The sequence below is a fragment of the Ruditapes philippinarum genome, unplaced genomic scaffold, assembly GCF_026571515.1.
Source record: "Ruditapes philippinarum isolate M1 unplaced genomic scaffold, ASM2657151v2 ctg1701_1_1_1_1, whole genome shotgun sequence".
In the NCBI taxonomy this organism is placed as follows: Eukaryota; Metazoa; Mollusca; class Bivalvia; order Venerida; family Veneridae; genus Ruditapes; species Ruditapes philippinarum.
Window position 1 is genome coordinate 197805 of NW_026866143.1, and position 17879 is coordinate 215683.

At 32.3% G+C, this 17879-nt stretch overlaps 1 protein-coding gene across 1 annotated transcript in view; it reads left to right on the forward strand.

Annotated features, from left to right (window-relative positions):
- LOC132731459 (transmembrane 9 superfamily member 1-like) overlaps positions 1 to 17669 on the forward strand; it is a 45516-nt gene extending 27847 nt beyond the window's left edge. Inside the window, exons 8-14 of the mRNA XM_060717651.1 lie at positions 3602 to 3749; positions 4332 to 4457; positions 5007 to 5099; positions 5774 to 5884; positions 8582 to 8744; positions 9514 to 9705; positions 10585 to 17669. Coding sequence (XP_060573634.1) covers positions 3602 to 3749; positions 4332 to 4457; positions 5007 to 5099; positions 5774 to 5884; positions 8582 to 8744; positions 9514 to 9705; positions 10585 to 10786 — 1035 coding nt within the window. The 3' untranslated portion in view covers positions 10787 to 17669. The remainder of the gene's footprint in view (positions 1 to 3601; positions 3750 to 4331; positions 4458 to 5006; positions 5100 to 5773; positions 5885 to 8581; positions 8745 to 9513; positions 9706 to 10584) is intronic.
- Positions 17670 to 17879: the final 210 nt, after the last annotated feature.

Genomic DNA, 17879 nt, shown 5'->3' on the forward strand with positions numbered 1-17879 from the left:
GATTTTTAGTAATTTGGTAAAAACTTGAAATCTTTCATTTTGGGTAATTCTGTACAATTCAAATGATTATTCTCGAAAAATGGAGTGAACAAAAACAGTGAAATTTTGCACACTAATTATTTGTCATGGGACACAAATCTCAAAAAAAATAATTTCTAGTCCCTGCAAAATGTCAGTTGAGTCTGTGAAATATGTCTGTTACATGAATTGTCCAATATATAAATTGTTTTGTTCATTACATAAATTGTTTTGTTCATTACATAAATTGTTTTGTTCATTACATAAATTGTTTTGTTCATATATATAAATTATTTTGTCCATTGAACATATTTTGCAGAACATAAATAACTTGCATTACATTAAGTTAAGGATGGTGACTTGTTTTGTTAATTACTATTTTTACAATAACAGCATTCCAGGAGGTAGAAAAATAATTTTGTAAATAGGAAAAAATTCAAAATATACAGAAATAGAAAGTTTATGTCACAACTGAACATTTTTAAGGGTAGTTGATGATTTTGATGTGTTATTTATCCAGTGTGAAGAGGATTTGAAAGATCATCATTCTGTAGTAAATATATCAATATTTGTAATTTTATAGTAACTCTAAGCCTTCTAGCTGCCAGTAAATCTACCCATGTTAACCAGGACAGACGATAATGTCCATACATGGTTTGCACTTTAGTATTTGTTCATATTTTAAGGCAGACAATTCTATTTAAATTTTAAGATATTTAGGGTTAAGCTCCTTATTCAATATTAAATTACTTACACTCTTGATCATTTATTATTATCTTATCAAATGTAAAAGGGATTGAACTGAGGGGGGCGTGGTTTGGCATGACAGAACTGGATAAATTTTTTTGAGATTTTTTATACCATTTGATGTAAGTCTACACCAATAACTTGTGTATAAAATTTCAGTTCATTTGCTCACCCTATTTTTTCCAGAATAATAGTTGGGGGGTTTTTTGTTCAAAATGACATGAAATGAAAAACGTTTAAAAGCTTTTAACTGGAATCGGGCCCAAGTATATTTCTCTAAAAAAATCATATTTTTCCGTATGAAGTGCTCCTGTTGATCTATGTGTATATATTTCAAGATTTCCAAATATTTTTTTTCAGACTTTTGGACCTTTTATAATGTATTTTCTGTTCAAATATGTGTAATATTATATTTTTTCATTACAGATCAGATTAAATTAGTCTGTCAATTTCTTTGATGTATTATTAACATTTGTTAGTTTTTACATCTTAGTGCTCGCCAATTTTTTTAAGCCAATCACCGACGAGGATTTTTCAAATTTTCAGGTTTCAAATCTTAATAGAAAAGATTTTATATAAACTGGACGTTTTATATTATAAAACGCAAGTGGGCGGAGCACTAAGCCGGTTAGAGTGCATATTGGATGTTCTTCGTAAATAAGAAAGCTACAGTTGCTTCGCAAGCTCCGCTCCTTTTTAGCTTTCTTATTTACGAAGAACACCCAATATGCACTCTAACCTATACATAGTTCCATACTCATATATACAGTTTTAAGTTAAAAATATATCAGAGATAGAGGGAGCTTTGTTGTTTTTTTGTTTTTTTTCGTAAGTGAGAATTGGTTATTTCATCCATACTGGGCATACTTGTATGCTTTTATCACGGTGATAGGGCGATTACCACAACTTTTCCGCGCAACGTCAAAATATCTTACTTCTGTCCGAGACACCGTATATTTCTGTGGTACAAAATGGACAGCAAGTCTGTAACCTAGACGAAAACAGCAGATAATTTGCTCAAAACAAGGTAAAATCATCATTTTTTCTTTTTCATCGAATGTGCCATTTAATTTGAAACTTATTTATCCTTACTACATGCAAAATGCTTCATTAATTAAGTCAGGATAGTGAAAACATTTAGGGCATACTGAAAAAAATCTTGCTTTGATTACGAAATATAACGTATTTCTAGTCCGTTCAGTTCATATAACTGGCCAAAATACAATATAATATGTACATTGTTGTCGTATGAACAAGTTACAATACATAAATAACCCGTTTTTTGTATATTTGGTACGATTTTTATGTTTCCACGTGTGTATTTTAAGGCACCGCACAACTTTGTCAATCATAAGATTAGGGCACCGCATTCTTCCTCCTGAAAATCACCGCATTTTTCTGGGGTTTTTTAGCACCTGTTATTTTTGATATTAATGTTTGCTTTCAGAAAAAGAAGACGTTCAAACCGATGTCTGAACAAGCCAAAGCAACGTGCGAAATTTGCAAAGCTGCATATACTTCCAGAAGATACTGCAGCAACTGGAGAGCGCCCAACTAAGTCTTCTGATATCAGCAGTACGCCAATGGATCAGCGCCTCCCTGTATTTCAGGACGATATGCTTAACGCACCACATTAGAAAAAGAATATGAAGTCAAACTTTTGCAAAAGATTGTTTAATAAAAGCATATTGGAGACCATGACTGAAGAGATTATGGAAATATTGCCCGGGTTCCTGCAAAAACTACACCATGAAAATTTATGTTATGACTTTTGCAACTTTATCAAATTAGTATGCAATAAGAAATCCCCATTAAAAATATTTCATTCCTTTTTTTCTCGATGTTGTTAGATGGTATAGTCTGCCAAGAACTTCAATCTTTCCATGTGGGGTTTATCAGTTTGAATAAGTTCGAAAAGGAAAAGACATCCTTATCTATATATAGATACCATTGCACTTATCTATAACTGGTAGTATTAACACAGATCAGACCTTCTGAAATTTTCCATAACATAACGTATGATAACAGCAACATAACGTAACAGCAAGTAAACAATCTTTCATCAAATGAAACATATTTGTATGAAGATTGCATAATTCAAAAGAAGACGGTGGCCAGTATTTATCGGTCTAACGGAAAAAGAATGCGGTGTTTGAATTCAGTGTTGTACGGTGCTCCAATATTCGGGTCAGTAGGCCTTTTTTCAACATATATTCCCTGAAATTTACAATAGAAACACACAATTTTGTATGGAACTTGAACTTAGGGTTAACCATAATAAATATACGAGCTCGTTAGGTCATAGAACAAAGACATCGTCGTTATAACACACGTTTTTGTGACTGGTACGAGTCATGTTGAGGTACACACGATCTTTTGTAAACACTATTTCTTCGAAGTATGTGTTTTTTTGTGAATTGTATTGTGCTAGATTAACGATAAATTGTCTCAAAAATTCGATGGAATACTTAAACAATTGGAATAATCTTGCAATGTCCAGCAGTAAGATATTTTGTAAGCTATAACCTGGAATTTGTTTATCCCGCCATTAATATTTTGTCCAGAAATATACGGTGTCTCGGTCAGAAGGATGGTATTTTGACGTTGCGCGGAAAAGTTGTGGTAATCGCCCTATCACCGTGTTTATGTAAAATATATTAATGTTAGAAAGACAGAATGCATGATGGCTGGAGCAATTTAGTTTGGAGTTGGTTGGTTTTCCAGTACTGGTTTACTTAATTTCAGCTGGAAACCATGATAGCCGAGTTTACCGTAAGTTTAAATACATATTTAACATTCTGAAAGCATTATAATTTGATGTTGTCTATGATTTCAGACACGAGTATTGAAGTCAGATTTTGCAAGATATAATGTTGATGAAGAAGATATAGAAGATTTGGATCAAGAAGAGAATGGCTGGAAGATCATACATACAGACGTGTTTAGATACCCACCACACAAAAACCTGTTCTGTGCTATACTAGGTATGTCTTGTATTTAACTCTATCTAAAGCTTAAAGGAATATGCCTTTGTGCATATTTTCATGAAAATTTTGTAAAAAGGTAAAATGTTTTCAAGTGAACATAGAAATTAATTTACGTATTGCATATTGCACTTATGAAATACCAATCAGCATACGCTCTGCACAATCACTTCAAAACTTTAAACATAAATACATAGAAAATTGGAAAAAGACAAATCAAATATAAAATTGTAAGAAAAACACTGCTCTTGTTGAAATATTGTTATTGTCAAAGGTTTATTTGTAATTTTGAAATGCCTTGTTTCACTGTATTTTTTTTGTGTGCACTTTATATAATTATTGTCATTTTCTATTGCAATATCAAAATAATTATGTTAATGTTTCTGCATAATATTTCATGTTATTCACAACTATATGATTGTAAATATGTACATTTTATGAGGCCCACAGGGTAGATTGCCTTTGTTGCAACTGTGTAGCCTCTTTACAAAATGGGCCTTTAATGTTTCCTGATGAAAGACAAGGACTTTTACCCAAAAAAAACTAGCTAAATTAATCAAAGAATATCGATGTATATTACAGGTGTAGGTATGCAGTTTCTGACGCTAGCTACAGGAATTATAATAATGGCGATGCTAGGGATGTTTAACGTACACAGGCACGGACAAATCAACTCTGCAGGGGTTATACTATATGCATTTACCTCATGTAAGTATCTCTTATACGTTTCCTACGCAGGAGTTTTACTATATGCATTTACCTCATAAAAATATTCAATAAATGTTTTTTACCAGGGATTATATATATACGATACATGGGTTTTACTTAAGGTTATACTATATACATGTATGTATCCAATACATGGATTTTACATGGGAGTTATACTATATGCATTTGCACAAATTCAGCAGGGAAAGGGTTAAAACACATAGCAAAGTACAATGTAATGACTTTTCAAAGTAGAAAGTACCATGCTTTCTCATTTTTATTTTAATAAGTGTTCTGTTTAGTTAAATTGTTGTCAGTATTTTCATATTGTGTGATTGAAATGAGTTCAGGGTGGTTACTTTCAACAGAAACAAAATAAATAAAAAGAAAAATGTGCAGGAAATGTTCTCATTCTGTATTTTAAGAGGATAGAAATTTGGTGAGAAAAATAGTAAATACTGTCAAACTTTTTATTTGTCATACTAATTTTGCATTATTTATGTAAAATTTCACCAGCATTATAAAATTATTTATGAATTTTATATTCAGGCATCAGTGGTTACATAGCAACCAACATGTACAAGAAGATGGGCGGAGAAAACTGGGTTTGGAACATAAATCTGACCTCAGCATTATTTGCTTGTAAGTACACACATGAAGTGGTGGCTTGGATGAGTATGTTAGCGAGGTGGAGTGGTAAATGTGTCAGACTGGTACAATCATGTTATATGATGTATAAGGATAACTAGCTGCTTCGTTTTAAATCCCTTCTGAGGCCATCAGTTTTTATCTTGAGGAAAAAACTTTACACTCATTTGAGAGTGTTTCTATAAGCTTTAAGCATCCTTTTTAATCAAACTAAAATAAATGCTGTATATCCTTTTTTTTTATATTTAAATACTTTGCTGCTTGTATCATATACTAGGGGTGTCCTGGGCCAACTAGTTAAGGTTGTTGACTTCAAACTACAAGTTACTAACTGCTGTGGGTTCGAATCCTGCCAGGAAATTTGGACTTTTCCGTTGGGGGAAACCAATCCTGGCCCGTTTGTGTCTGAAATAATGCATTGAGGGGCACCCAGGGTCTTCCTCCACTAGTTAAAGGACTGAATGATGTGTATTTTACATGAGTGTCATTATCATAATGCCAGTACATTATCATTGAAAATATAGGAAGTTAAATTGAAGTAGGTAATATTATAAGATTAAGGAGTCATTGTAGGACTAACTTGTTAATCAACAGTAAATCAACAGTACTTTTTAAAGTCTGTAAAAGAGAATTGTTTACATACTACAGTAACAATGTTGTTATTTCAGTTCCATTTTTCCTTGTTTGGGCGATAGTGAATACAGTAGCATGGGGCTATGGAACAACGCAGGCTCTCCCATTTGGAACCATAGTTCTACTCATGTGTCTATGGATGTTTGGTATGTATGAACTTCCGTCTTTATTCATGGTCTTCTTATCCAAATTTTCATTTCCCCTCCTTGTGGTAAAGGGGTTACATTTACATGTATGGATTGAGACATCAGAATTGCAGCCACCTTTTAACCCCATGTGATTGTAAGAGTGTTCGAATTACTGGATTTTATGCATTTCTTAGGTGGTTTTGATTAAGTTTGTAACACCCGAGGTTAGCTAAATCATCTGCCTGTTATGTTGCCATTAAACAAACAAAAAACAGAACAAAAACTATATCAGCCCATATCTAAGCCCTTTTATTAAGTGTTTTAAAGAAAGTCCACTGAGTTTTTTTGACATGACTGAAATTATTCATCATGATTAATGTTCCCATCACTGTCAAGAGCATAGATCTTTAGCATGTAGCATTACTTTATTGACCTTTCCACTATAATAGGAGCATCTGTGGCCAAATGGTTACGGTCATTGACTTCAAACCATTTGCCCCTCACCGCTGTGGGTTTGAATCCAATCAGGAACTTTGGATTCTTTCATATGAGGAAGCTATCCAGCTAGCTTACTGAACATCGGTGGTTCTACTCAGGTGTCCATTCTTTTGGTTCTACGAAGGTGCCTATTTTGGCCTGAAATAATGCACTGAAGAGCACCTGAGGTCTTCCTCCACCAGTATTGTAGCTGGAATTGCTACATGACATATATTGTGTTGGTGTGATATAAACCAGTCAAAAATTGAGACCTTTGTCGATGGTTTTCATTTCTTGTGCGATGATTACTTTTTTCCATTTTCCAATACAGTTAAAAAATTGAAAATATTATATTATCAAGCAGAAAGTTATGTGAGCTTCCCATGCAGTATACTTGTAGTTGGAGCAGGGTTCGTACAGTGTTAAAAAGTTCTTAAATTTGAGTCCCTTTCTTAAAAAGTGCTTAAAAACGTAAAAAAAGTGCTTAAAAGTCCTTGAATTTGATTACTCTCTTGAAAAGTGCTTAAAAAGTGCTTAAATTGGCTGAAAATGTGCTTGAAAATGATTGAATGACACAGTGTCGATAAAAATCAACAGTTAACAAAATAAAAAAAAATATACAATTTAGTATCAGAATCAATTAAATGTTTGCTCAAAGTAACAGTAAGTGGACAAATTGCAGTTGTTTCGAATTAATCTTTATTTGTTGCGCCCTTTCTAGTTCTTCTATAACATCCTTAAAATTGTGGCCAGAAAAAAATTGTGGCCAGAAAATGCGTATTCAACAAAAAATGGCGAAAAAACTATCCTTATTAGATTGAAGATTGTTGATTTAATTAAGTGCAACAAATGTGCTTGAAAAATGGGAAAACGTGCTCAAAAAGTGCTTAAAAAGTCCTTGAATTTTGGCATTGGATGTCTGTACGAACCCTGTGGAGGATATTTGCCTCTAGAAGAAATCTGCCACCATTTCCCATGTTGATGGAAAAAAACCAAACTTATATACATGGAAAATAACTATCAATCTCATGTAACAAATACTTATGTAAAAATTTATCTAAAAGAGGACAGGAAATGTTCTTTAATATAAGGATTAGTCTTCTTCAGACTTTTCCATTAGGATTGTTTTGTACTAGCAAAATTGTGTTAATATGTGTAGATTTGTTTTTAAAATCTTTCCTCAATATTTCCATGGGTGATAATGAAAATGTCATGACTATTTCTTCTTGATTAAAATTCATATTTAAAGGAGAGGCATATGTGATTAAAGGGACCCCACTGAGGTTTATTGATCTGGCAGGACTGTAAAAAAAATCACAATTTTTCTACCATTTGAAAAAGGTCTTTTCTGAAAGTTTTTTTGCAAAATTTCAGATCATTTGCTTGCTCTTTTTTTATCCAGAATGGTCATTTTTATTGTACAAAAAGACCTTAAAATGAAAAAACACTTTAACATGAATGTAAGTAAGAATCATTGACTTTCAATTCAATTCTGGGTTTATTTCAATATTATCCTTTTCATATTTTTCTGTTTTAAGTGCCCCAGTCAACCTATGTATGATTTTTATGTTTAAGGCTATTTGTACCCTTTGAGTCACCTTAAAAGTCCTTGATTCCAAACTACTTGTCCATTTTAGTGTGTTTTTATTTCATCTAAGACTTTAAATTCTTTCTTTTGTAGAGAAAGCTACCCAGCTTGCTTATTGAACATTGCCTCTGATTGACGTCTTTCTCCACTAATAAAGCTAAAAAGTCAACATAATGTGTTTATATGGTTTAAAATACAAAAACAACATATTTGAAGGACATGTCCCATGGCTATATAGTTCTGGTGTAAAGGGATAAACTCACTTATCTCACTTTTTTTTGCCTAGTTTGAACACTTAATTTTAATTTTCAGAGGTCTATAAGATTATAAAGATATGATAATAAGAAAACATAACTTCCTTTTAGTATGCTATGTTTGTGATGTATAAAATATGCTTGATACACCATGATAACAGTTTATTACACATATTCAACAAGCTATTGAATTTGATGTATCAATACAAAATTTTCCATTAGTGACAGTCCAGCCCTATTTGGCAGTTTGAATTTTCACTAACTAAATATGGAATATGTATCAAATTGGATTTTCACTAACTATGGAATATGTATCAAATATCAATATTTATCACAAACTAATTATGGAATATGTATCAAATATCAATATATATTAATTTGTTGTTCATTTTTCAGTCGGATATCCACTAACTGTGATAGGAGGTATTTTTGGTAAAAACTGGGCAAACGGTTTCGATGCGCCATGTAGAACTAAAAATATCTCACGCGAGATCCCGTCAGTACCATGGTACAGATCAGGTTTTGCACATTGCATGGTAGGAGGATTTTTACCATTCAGGTAAATAAAAACAGTTTTTGGCCAAATGGTTTAGGATGTGTGCTTCTCAACCATTGGATCGAGATTTTGAGCCCAACTGGTGCTAGTAGCATGTTGCCCTCATATACATTGTATCAATGCTGGATAGATCTTTGCAACATACTGGAAAGTAGTCCAAATAAGCCCCAAGCTTTATTGCAGTCGGTTTAGCCCAAACAAATTATAGAAATCTTATACGCAATGCCGATACAGACTGAAATTTACAGCTCTAGGATATCTTTTTTTGCTAACGAGGCTCTGCTGAGTTTCTGCTTAACAGTTACCTGATAGCTAGATATTTCCGTCTGAGACACCAGCTGTTCATAATAGGTGCCCAGGATTGATGCCATTTATGGCATGCAACTTGTCATACACAGGGGTCAAAAGGAAGATTTTCTTGCTCTGGTGTAAACAGTAGAAAATACTGTCTGATATGCAGGAACATTATGTTTAAAATAATTTCTATTCCGTTTTCTGAAGCAAAAAAAACAAATATTAAAAAAGAATCTCATTGTCGTTTCTTTTTGTGGGTAAGTAACATTTTCAACTCATTTATATACATACACATTTGAGATTTAACTGCACTTCATGAAGATGCATAAATTTTTTTACTTCTTGTGACTAAAATCATGAAAGGGTATTTTAGGACTTCATTCGCCAGTCAAATTTCAAAATAGCTATAAGTGGTGATCTGACTTGCAGCCCTTCACAAATATTATATATATAAAATTGTAATGTTAATTATTTTCAGTGCCATATCCGTGGAGTTATACTATATATTTGCCACACTGTGGGGACGTGAACAATACACATTGTACGGTATTCTGTTTATTGTGTTTGGAATACTTCTGAGTGTGACAGCCTGTATTTCCGTGGCATTGACCTACTTTCAACTGTCAGCTGAAGATTACCGCTGGTGGTGGAGATCTATCTTCAGTGCTGGGTAAATTTTTTTATATCTACTGTTAAATTAACCCTTAACCTGCCTAATTTGTGTATTGGCTTTAAAGTTTTACACCCCTTAGCTCCAGCAGGTGAGGTGGTTTGAACCCCTGGTATTGCTTTAAAGTTTATAACAATGCAGGTTAGCCAAAATCATCTTTCCTGTTTCATCGCCATATGACCTAAATTGTGTTGGTGCGCCGTAAAAACAAACAAAAACAAAAAACCACTTCATTTGAATGTTTTGGGATTCAGACTCAAAATCTAAACCAGGGCTGGCCTGAGGTTAATATATACTGGGCTGATTATACGCAGGTGGCAAAAGCTCATATTACACAAAGTACAATAAATTCTGTAAAAATATACTAAAGGCTGATCACTCTTTGGTTTCAGCAGGTTAAAGGTTACCTTGCTAAATGTTTGCAATGGACCTGCTTGACCTGCTTTAGGGTTTAGGACTGTCCATTGTCAGTTTAAATGATTGCAGTATCAAAATATAATAAAATTAGGCAGCCAATGGTACAAGTAAAATCTCTAGAAGTGTCCACTGGCCTTTCTTGATACCTAATCTTGTTTTTCGGTTAACCCATACATGTTTTTCATTTTAACATTATATATTATTTAAAAAAGAAAATAAGGTCAAATAAAGATCCTGTTGCTTTATCTATGAAATTTTACATGGCATGAGTAATCGAAAACAGTACTAGCAGAAAACTTATCAGATATTCTCTCATACTATTTCAAAATCCAAATTTACATGGAAAATTGCTCAGTTTCTAACTTTACTTACTTGTAAGTCGCGATTTTTTTTAAGTCAGAATTTGATTTTTCCTTATGTGCAATAAATTATCATATGATTATTATTTCTGTATCATTTCAGTTCCACTGGATTGTTTGTGTTCCTATATGCCCTATTCTACTATTACAAACGTTCGAACATGTCCGGCCTGTTGCAGAGTCTGGAATTCTTCGGCTACACTGCTCTGACGTGTTACGTATTCTTTCTAATGCTTGGAACGGTGTCCTTCTTTGCTTCGTTGACTTTTGTGCGATATATTTACGTTAACTTGAAGATGGACTGATAGAAAGGTGTAAGGGTACACAGATTTTATAAAGGTTTACATTTGGACACAGTGATAAAATAGATAGACTTATAATCATCACAGTGATATAATAGATAGACCTATAATCACTGTTGCTAACTGTCCTTATTTTTGGACGTATTTTATATCTTGTATAAAAGAGGACCAGTCATCTGGCTGTTTATAAAGCTATTGCTGTATCTGTGTTAACAAAAGCATACAAGTTTCTTAGGACATGTGTTTTCAACTCGTATCAAGCTTTATTTACAGTACAGACTTATTCTGCATTCAATTTCTTACTGTCCATTGTTAGTGTTTAGAGGTATTGGCAAGTTTTTTAGGGATATTGGCAGAACTTCCATCAGATATAGGCATTGAAATAGTAAGATAAATATTTGTTGCTTTGTAACATTAAAGTCATCCAGAGTTTCACTGGGGCATGTAAAGGCCCCATTTTCAGTCTAAAATAACTTTTTTTTAGTTTAAATATTTCTAACTAAGTTTGTTTCTCCAAAACTATTGAAAGGAATTGGTTAAAACTTCACATGATCTTTTTAGAGCATAATAGGAGGTCACTGTCCAAGGACCATAACTCTAACCTGGATTTTGATAGAATTATGGCCCTTTTTTTGAACATGGTAAATTTTACATTTTTCCAGGCTCTTGTTTTACTATTAAGCAGTGAGAACATTCAAGCTTGCTGTCCTACCAACAGCTGTTGTTTAGATTCAGGCGGAGTAGTTCTGCTTAAAATGTAACACTTATACAATTGTAGCTATATATGTGTGCCTATGGGAAAATTGCAAATTTTGGTTTTTCATATACATGTATGTGTGTATCTGAATGTGGAGGTATTTTGTTATTGGTATATTTCAAATTGAGGTTTAAGAATTTTATGTTTGTTGAATGAGTGAAACAATATTATTGTTAAACATACCATTACATGAGAAATGATTTTTGTTGAAAGGCCTATCGAGGGTTATGTGAAATAAAAATACTAATTTGAAGGAAGATACAATGTACATTTCGTAGAATACATGTTATAGGGGAAAAAAGTAATTTCAAGTAAAAAGAATTTTTTTAACTATTTGTCATGCCAGTGAATGATATTGATAATATTTCACTGATCAATTTCAGTCTAGTCTTGTTCAGATATAATGATGATTTAAGGCCAAATGGACATTGATACACCAATAGGTTAGTAAAACATGATAAGTTCTCTTATATAAAAAGGCAAGATAAATATTTTTAAAAAATGGGTACTTGTCAATAAAAAAGGGAAGATAATTGAAAAAAGTCAGTACTTTTCAGTAAAAAGGTAAGATATCTAAAAAGAATAGGTATTTGTCAGCCAAAAAAGGGAAGATAAAAACAAAAATCGGTACATGTCAGTATAAAGGGGAAGGTAAATTTTTTAAGAAAAATTGGTATTTGTAAACAAAAAAAAGAGAAAATTAAAAAAAATGGGTACAACGTAAGTACAATGGGTACTAAGTAAGTACAATTTGAGGTCTACATCCTAGAGAGGGGACAGAAGAAAAGATAGATAATAAAAGGGAAGATAACTTCTAACAGGATTAAGTAATGACTGCTAATGAAAGGAAGATTGTTATGTTGAAGAGAATGTTCAGGGAGTGACAGAACAATATAAAGTTATTGAGGATGAACAGTGCATAAGGATTGACACAACTTGTAAATTGATAAGGTCATAATGTTAATTGAAAATTTTCCTTTGTCCTTGTGACCTAATTTTTATTTTTTTCTTTACATTTTTGTACTTGCAATGTACTTAGTAAATCTTTGGGAATGCTGATAGTAATCTTGCTGCAAAATACTAAATTTTTAAGTTCATTTTATAAATCCATGATAATTAAATGTTGTATTTTTTAATAAATACATTTATAGTGAAGAATATGTATATATATATAGATTAATTTTGAAAGAGGTTTAGTTTTGATTTGGTGTTTTGCATTGTTTTAACTTGAAATCATTTGCTTTTTTCTTCGCCATTATGGCATTTTGTTTGTATAGTATAGAGACTTTGTGGCAAATCTTGTTTTGGTTAGGGAATACAATTTATTAACTCCCAGCCTAACAAGGCTTTATATCATTTGGCAGCTCAAGTTTTTGCTCGACCATTCAAAGAATAGGGATAGCTATTGTATTTGCCTAGGCATCAGTGTTGTTGTTGTACCCATCACACTTTTGTTAAGTTTTGTGCATGCAAGTTGGTATCTCCAAAACTTGAGAGGAATGGGTTAAAACTTCACATACTTATTTTTTTGAGCATAATAGGAGGTCACTATCCAAGACCCTTAAAATCTAATATGTATTTAGACAGAATTATAACCCTTATTGAACATTAAAAAAATCTACATTATCCAAGCTTGTGTTTTACTATCAAGCATTAAGAATGGTTGAGCAGGCGGTCCTACTCACAGTGTTTGTTGTATTAAGTATGGCAATACCATTTGCACAATTTTATCAGGTTGATGGTTACACTAGGTATGATATAAAATATCATAATGTAATGTGATAGGTAGGCTGGCTGGGTGAGATATAGAGAAATGTGTATTATGTTCAAACATGTATATTACTTAGTAAGATGTTGTTATAGCCCTGTTTTGTAATATCTGAGTATCATAATTCTTGCCAGATTTGATCAGGGGATGGTACATGTCTCAAACTTGATGTTACACATAATTACACACACTACTCATGTACAAACTGATTCTTAATATCTGAAAATAATGCTAGGTGTTTTTTAGCATAATATATATGAGCCGCGTCATGACAAAACCAACATAGTGGGTTTGCGACCAACATGGATCCAGACCAGCCTGCGCCTCCGCACAGTCTGATCAGGATCCATGCTGTTCGCTATCAGTTTCTCTACTTGTTATAGGGTCTGTAAGCAAACAGCATGGATCCTGATCAGACTTCGCAGATGTGCAGGCTGGTCTGGATCTATGTTGGTCACAATCTCATTATGTTGGTTTTGTCGTGACGCGGCTCAATTATATATATATACTACCTTGACAATAACCAGTATGAGAGGAGCGTACAACGATATATAATAAATATATAATATAAATATATATATCTTATAATCAATATGTTAATATTGATATATATTTAAATTGTACAATCATTTATGCGTTTGAAATAAATACATCCTGGTTTTACACAAACAGACATGTATATACTTTATTATTTTATTTTGTAAATAAGAGGTCACAAATGGTTAAATAGATTACAAAGTATTTGTTAAGAAGAAATTTTCATCATTGAATCAAGGCTTTGATTGCATTATTTATACATGATAGCTTAGAGTATGCTAATAAGGAATATTTATTCATCATAGAATTAATGAATATTCAGTGTTTTTGCAAATCATGAATATTCAATTTTTTTTTCACAACATTACCTTAATTGATTAGCTATGGACAATTTCTTAATTTAATAATCATTATATTATTCATGTTGTAGGATAATTATGAAAATTCATTATTTTTGCTTATCTTTTTGTATATTTGTATGCCCTCGAAAGGATGGCTTATAGTTAATGAATTGTCTGTTTGTCTCTCATTTAGGTAAAGTGTCATGTGCAACCTGCAGTTGTAGGTAAAAGGTCAAGGACAAATTTATGCTTGAAAAAAGGTTTTTAAAAAGTACATTTATGGTTGAGTCCAATTAACAAATCTGTCTTACCTGGATCAATTAAAAGAAAACTTGACATGATTAGGTTGTACATGATGATGATATGTCAAGTCAAGTGCAATCATAATGCCTCCAGCTCCAAGGGTTACACTTGTATGTCCAAAGTCATAGTATGATTGTGATTAGATGAACAAGTCTGGTCCATGACACTGCCATTATTACATGGATATTGTACATAAATGTTTGTCACATTAAGCTGATTTGTCTTGCAAAACAAAGGCTGGTTAGTCAAGGATGCACTTACTGATAACTTGAAAGATAAACATTTTAATAGGCTTAGGAAGGCATATGCTTGTTCACAACTATAGGTCTTGTTTGAGATTATGCCTATATACCTAATAAGGTTATACAAGGTTTAAGAAATTAAATGCTGTATTGTTGTTGTTATATTGAAAAGTGAGGAACATAATTTATGCGACAAAGGTTCCTTTCAGATTTTTAAGGGCTTACAAAGATTGTTAGAGTTTATGTGATTTTTAACATTCCATCAGAATATTACGAGAGAGGTGACATTTTTTGTCATCTAGAATTTCTTTTATCCCCTGCCAATAAGATAGAAAAGGGGGGCATTGAAATGGCATTGTCTGGCTATCTGTCTGTCTGTCTGTTTCCATTTATGGGTGGATATGAGTATTAGTAAATCTTCTATGATTCATTCAGTCCCTACACTTGTTTACATGTCTAAGAGAACAACAGAGTCCTAATTCATATTAAATTTTATTAATAAAAAGAAGAAACTTTAATCAAGTGATAAGTATCATATGACAGGGGGTATCTTTTCAAAACTTTGCTTGTTAGCTTGTAATTTATTTTATGTTATTCTTTTTTTGTGTGTGATGCGGGGGAATGTGTGGCAAGTTTAAAGAATTATTCGCTTTACTTAAGAGTTGAATGAGTTGAGGTTTTTATTCTATTGTAATCATGACATCAATTTTTCATTATGTTTTTTATCTAGGGGATGTTCATCGTATAGTTGAGGTAGAAAAAGAAAATGGTTAAAATGGTTAAATTTTTATGAAAATTTTATGCCTAGAGTAAATTTGGTTGTATGCTGGTTGTTGAATATGTCAAACATAGAGATAAGTTTTATGTAAAAATGTGATAATCTATATGTATGATGATAGTTATTTGACATTTTTGTCATTTTTGTGTCGCCTTGAAAAGGTGACATATAGGGATTACTTTTGTCGGCGGTGTCGGCGGCGGCGGCGTCTGTGTCGGCGTCGTTGTCGTTGTCGGCGTCCGCTAAAGCTTGTCCGGAGCATAACTCAGTCACTTTAAGTCTGATTGACTTCAAACTTGGTATGCATGCTTCTTTCAATAACCCGAAGTGCAGTGCACAAGGACCGGTACTCTGCAGTTCTTATTTTTTGAGTTATTGCCCTTTGTTAATTTTCATACTTTAATTTTGTCCGGGCCATTTCTCTTCAACTAAAAAAGCTATGGACTTGAAACTTCATAGGATGATAGATCTCATTAAGAAGAAATGCAGTGCACAAGAACCAGTGCTCTGCACTTCCTAATTTTTGAGTTATTGCCCTTTGTTAATTTTCATACTTTATTTTTGTCAGGGCCATTTCTCCTAATGTATAAAAGCCATGGACTTGAAACTTCATTGGATGATAGGTCTCATTAAGAAGAAGTGCAGTGCACAAGAACTGGTACTCTGCATTTCTTATTTTTTGAGTTATTGCCCTTTGTTTATTTTCATACTTAATTTTTGTCCAGGCCATTTCTCTGAAAGTATAAAAATTATGGACTTGAAACTTCATAGGATGATAGATCTCATTAAAAAGAAGTGCAGTGCATAAGAACTGATACTCAGCATTTCTTATTTTTGAGTTATTGCCCTTTGTTGCTTTTCTTACTTTATTTTTGTCCTGGTCATTTTTCCTAAAGTATGAAAGCTATGGACTTGAAACATCATAGAATGATAGATCTTATTGATAAGAAGTGCAGTGTACAGAAACTGCTGCTCTGCACTTATTATTTTTTTAGTTATTGCCCTTTGTTATTTTTCATATTTCATTTTTGTCCTGGCCATTTCCCCTAAACTACATTGTTCACAAGGCGACACATCCGACTCGCGGAGTTCTAGTTAATATTGTAAAATCATTTGTGAATGACACACAAAATGTATACTGGTCCATTTTCCGGATCTGCTTGAACACGAAAGTGTATAGTCTTAGCCACCACTTGGTCAGCTTTGAATTTGCAACAGTCCTTTGTTATATGAAGAGATTTACCAATTTACAAGCTGGTTTGTATTGGTGGTAAAGACAAGTTAGTATCAACAATTATTAATTAAAAGTTAATTATTTATTAATTAGTAATTAATTGGTTATTAATTAGTAATTAATTATATACTAATTAAAAATTAATTAGAAATTAATTAGCTATTAATAAAAAAATAATAATATAACAATTCATTTGTACAAATCAACATGTGATAGCTGTATTATAGCTTATTGTGAAGCAAACAAAATGAAAACTTGTTATTTGTTAAGAATACAGGTTTGTTATAAATGTTGCATCCAGGTTGCATACAAGATTTTATTTTGCTCATGTACATTAAGAAATCCAAGTTTGTAATTACAAAAAAAAAAAAAAAAACAAATCTTTATTCTTTTGTCTGTTGGCCTGTTTGTTTCAGAACATAAATTTGTAATTTTAAGAACAAATTAAGCCCTCAATTATAGGAATGAGATTGTGACTTTCTTAATTTGAATTTGAACTGACCTTGGAATGAAACGCTGACCGCAAGTGGTACAGTTGTTGCTAAAGCTGAGGGTTAAATTAACGATGAGAATAGTGCTATATAGTGTATTTTCAATTTGAGATCCATATTGCCTAGAGCCTGATAACCTGATTTTTACAGTTTTTAAGAATAATAAGAATTATATTTATATTTATTGAAGTTTCATTAAGAAAATCTTGCCAGAAAAAATATTCTCTATTATCTGCAAATATAAAATGTAACAAATTAAAAAAATGAGTTTCTTACAAATTATCTTATGAAGTTGTATGTGATATAAAACTTTGCTATGAATGAACATTAAAGTGAGACTGATTTATTTATTTGTTTTATTGCTTCTATAATTATGTGATGTATATATTATTGGTAAAATCTCATTCTATGGAAACAAATATACGTTTAAAAGATGCTTTTGTTATACATACATTTTCAACCCCAATTTTAGCCTAAATGCACTTCATCAGGTTGCACATTCGTTCCAACCCTTTCTCAGCAACTTATGATTGGAATTAATAAAAACTCCTACAACCACTAGAAACTGAACATAAAAGAAGCATTTGATGATTTGTTAGAAAGTTGTGTCACATTGATTTTTGTCTGGACTGTTTCTCTACAAGC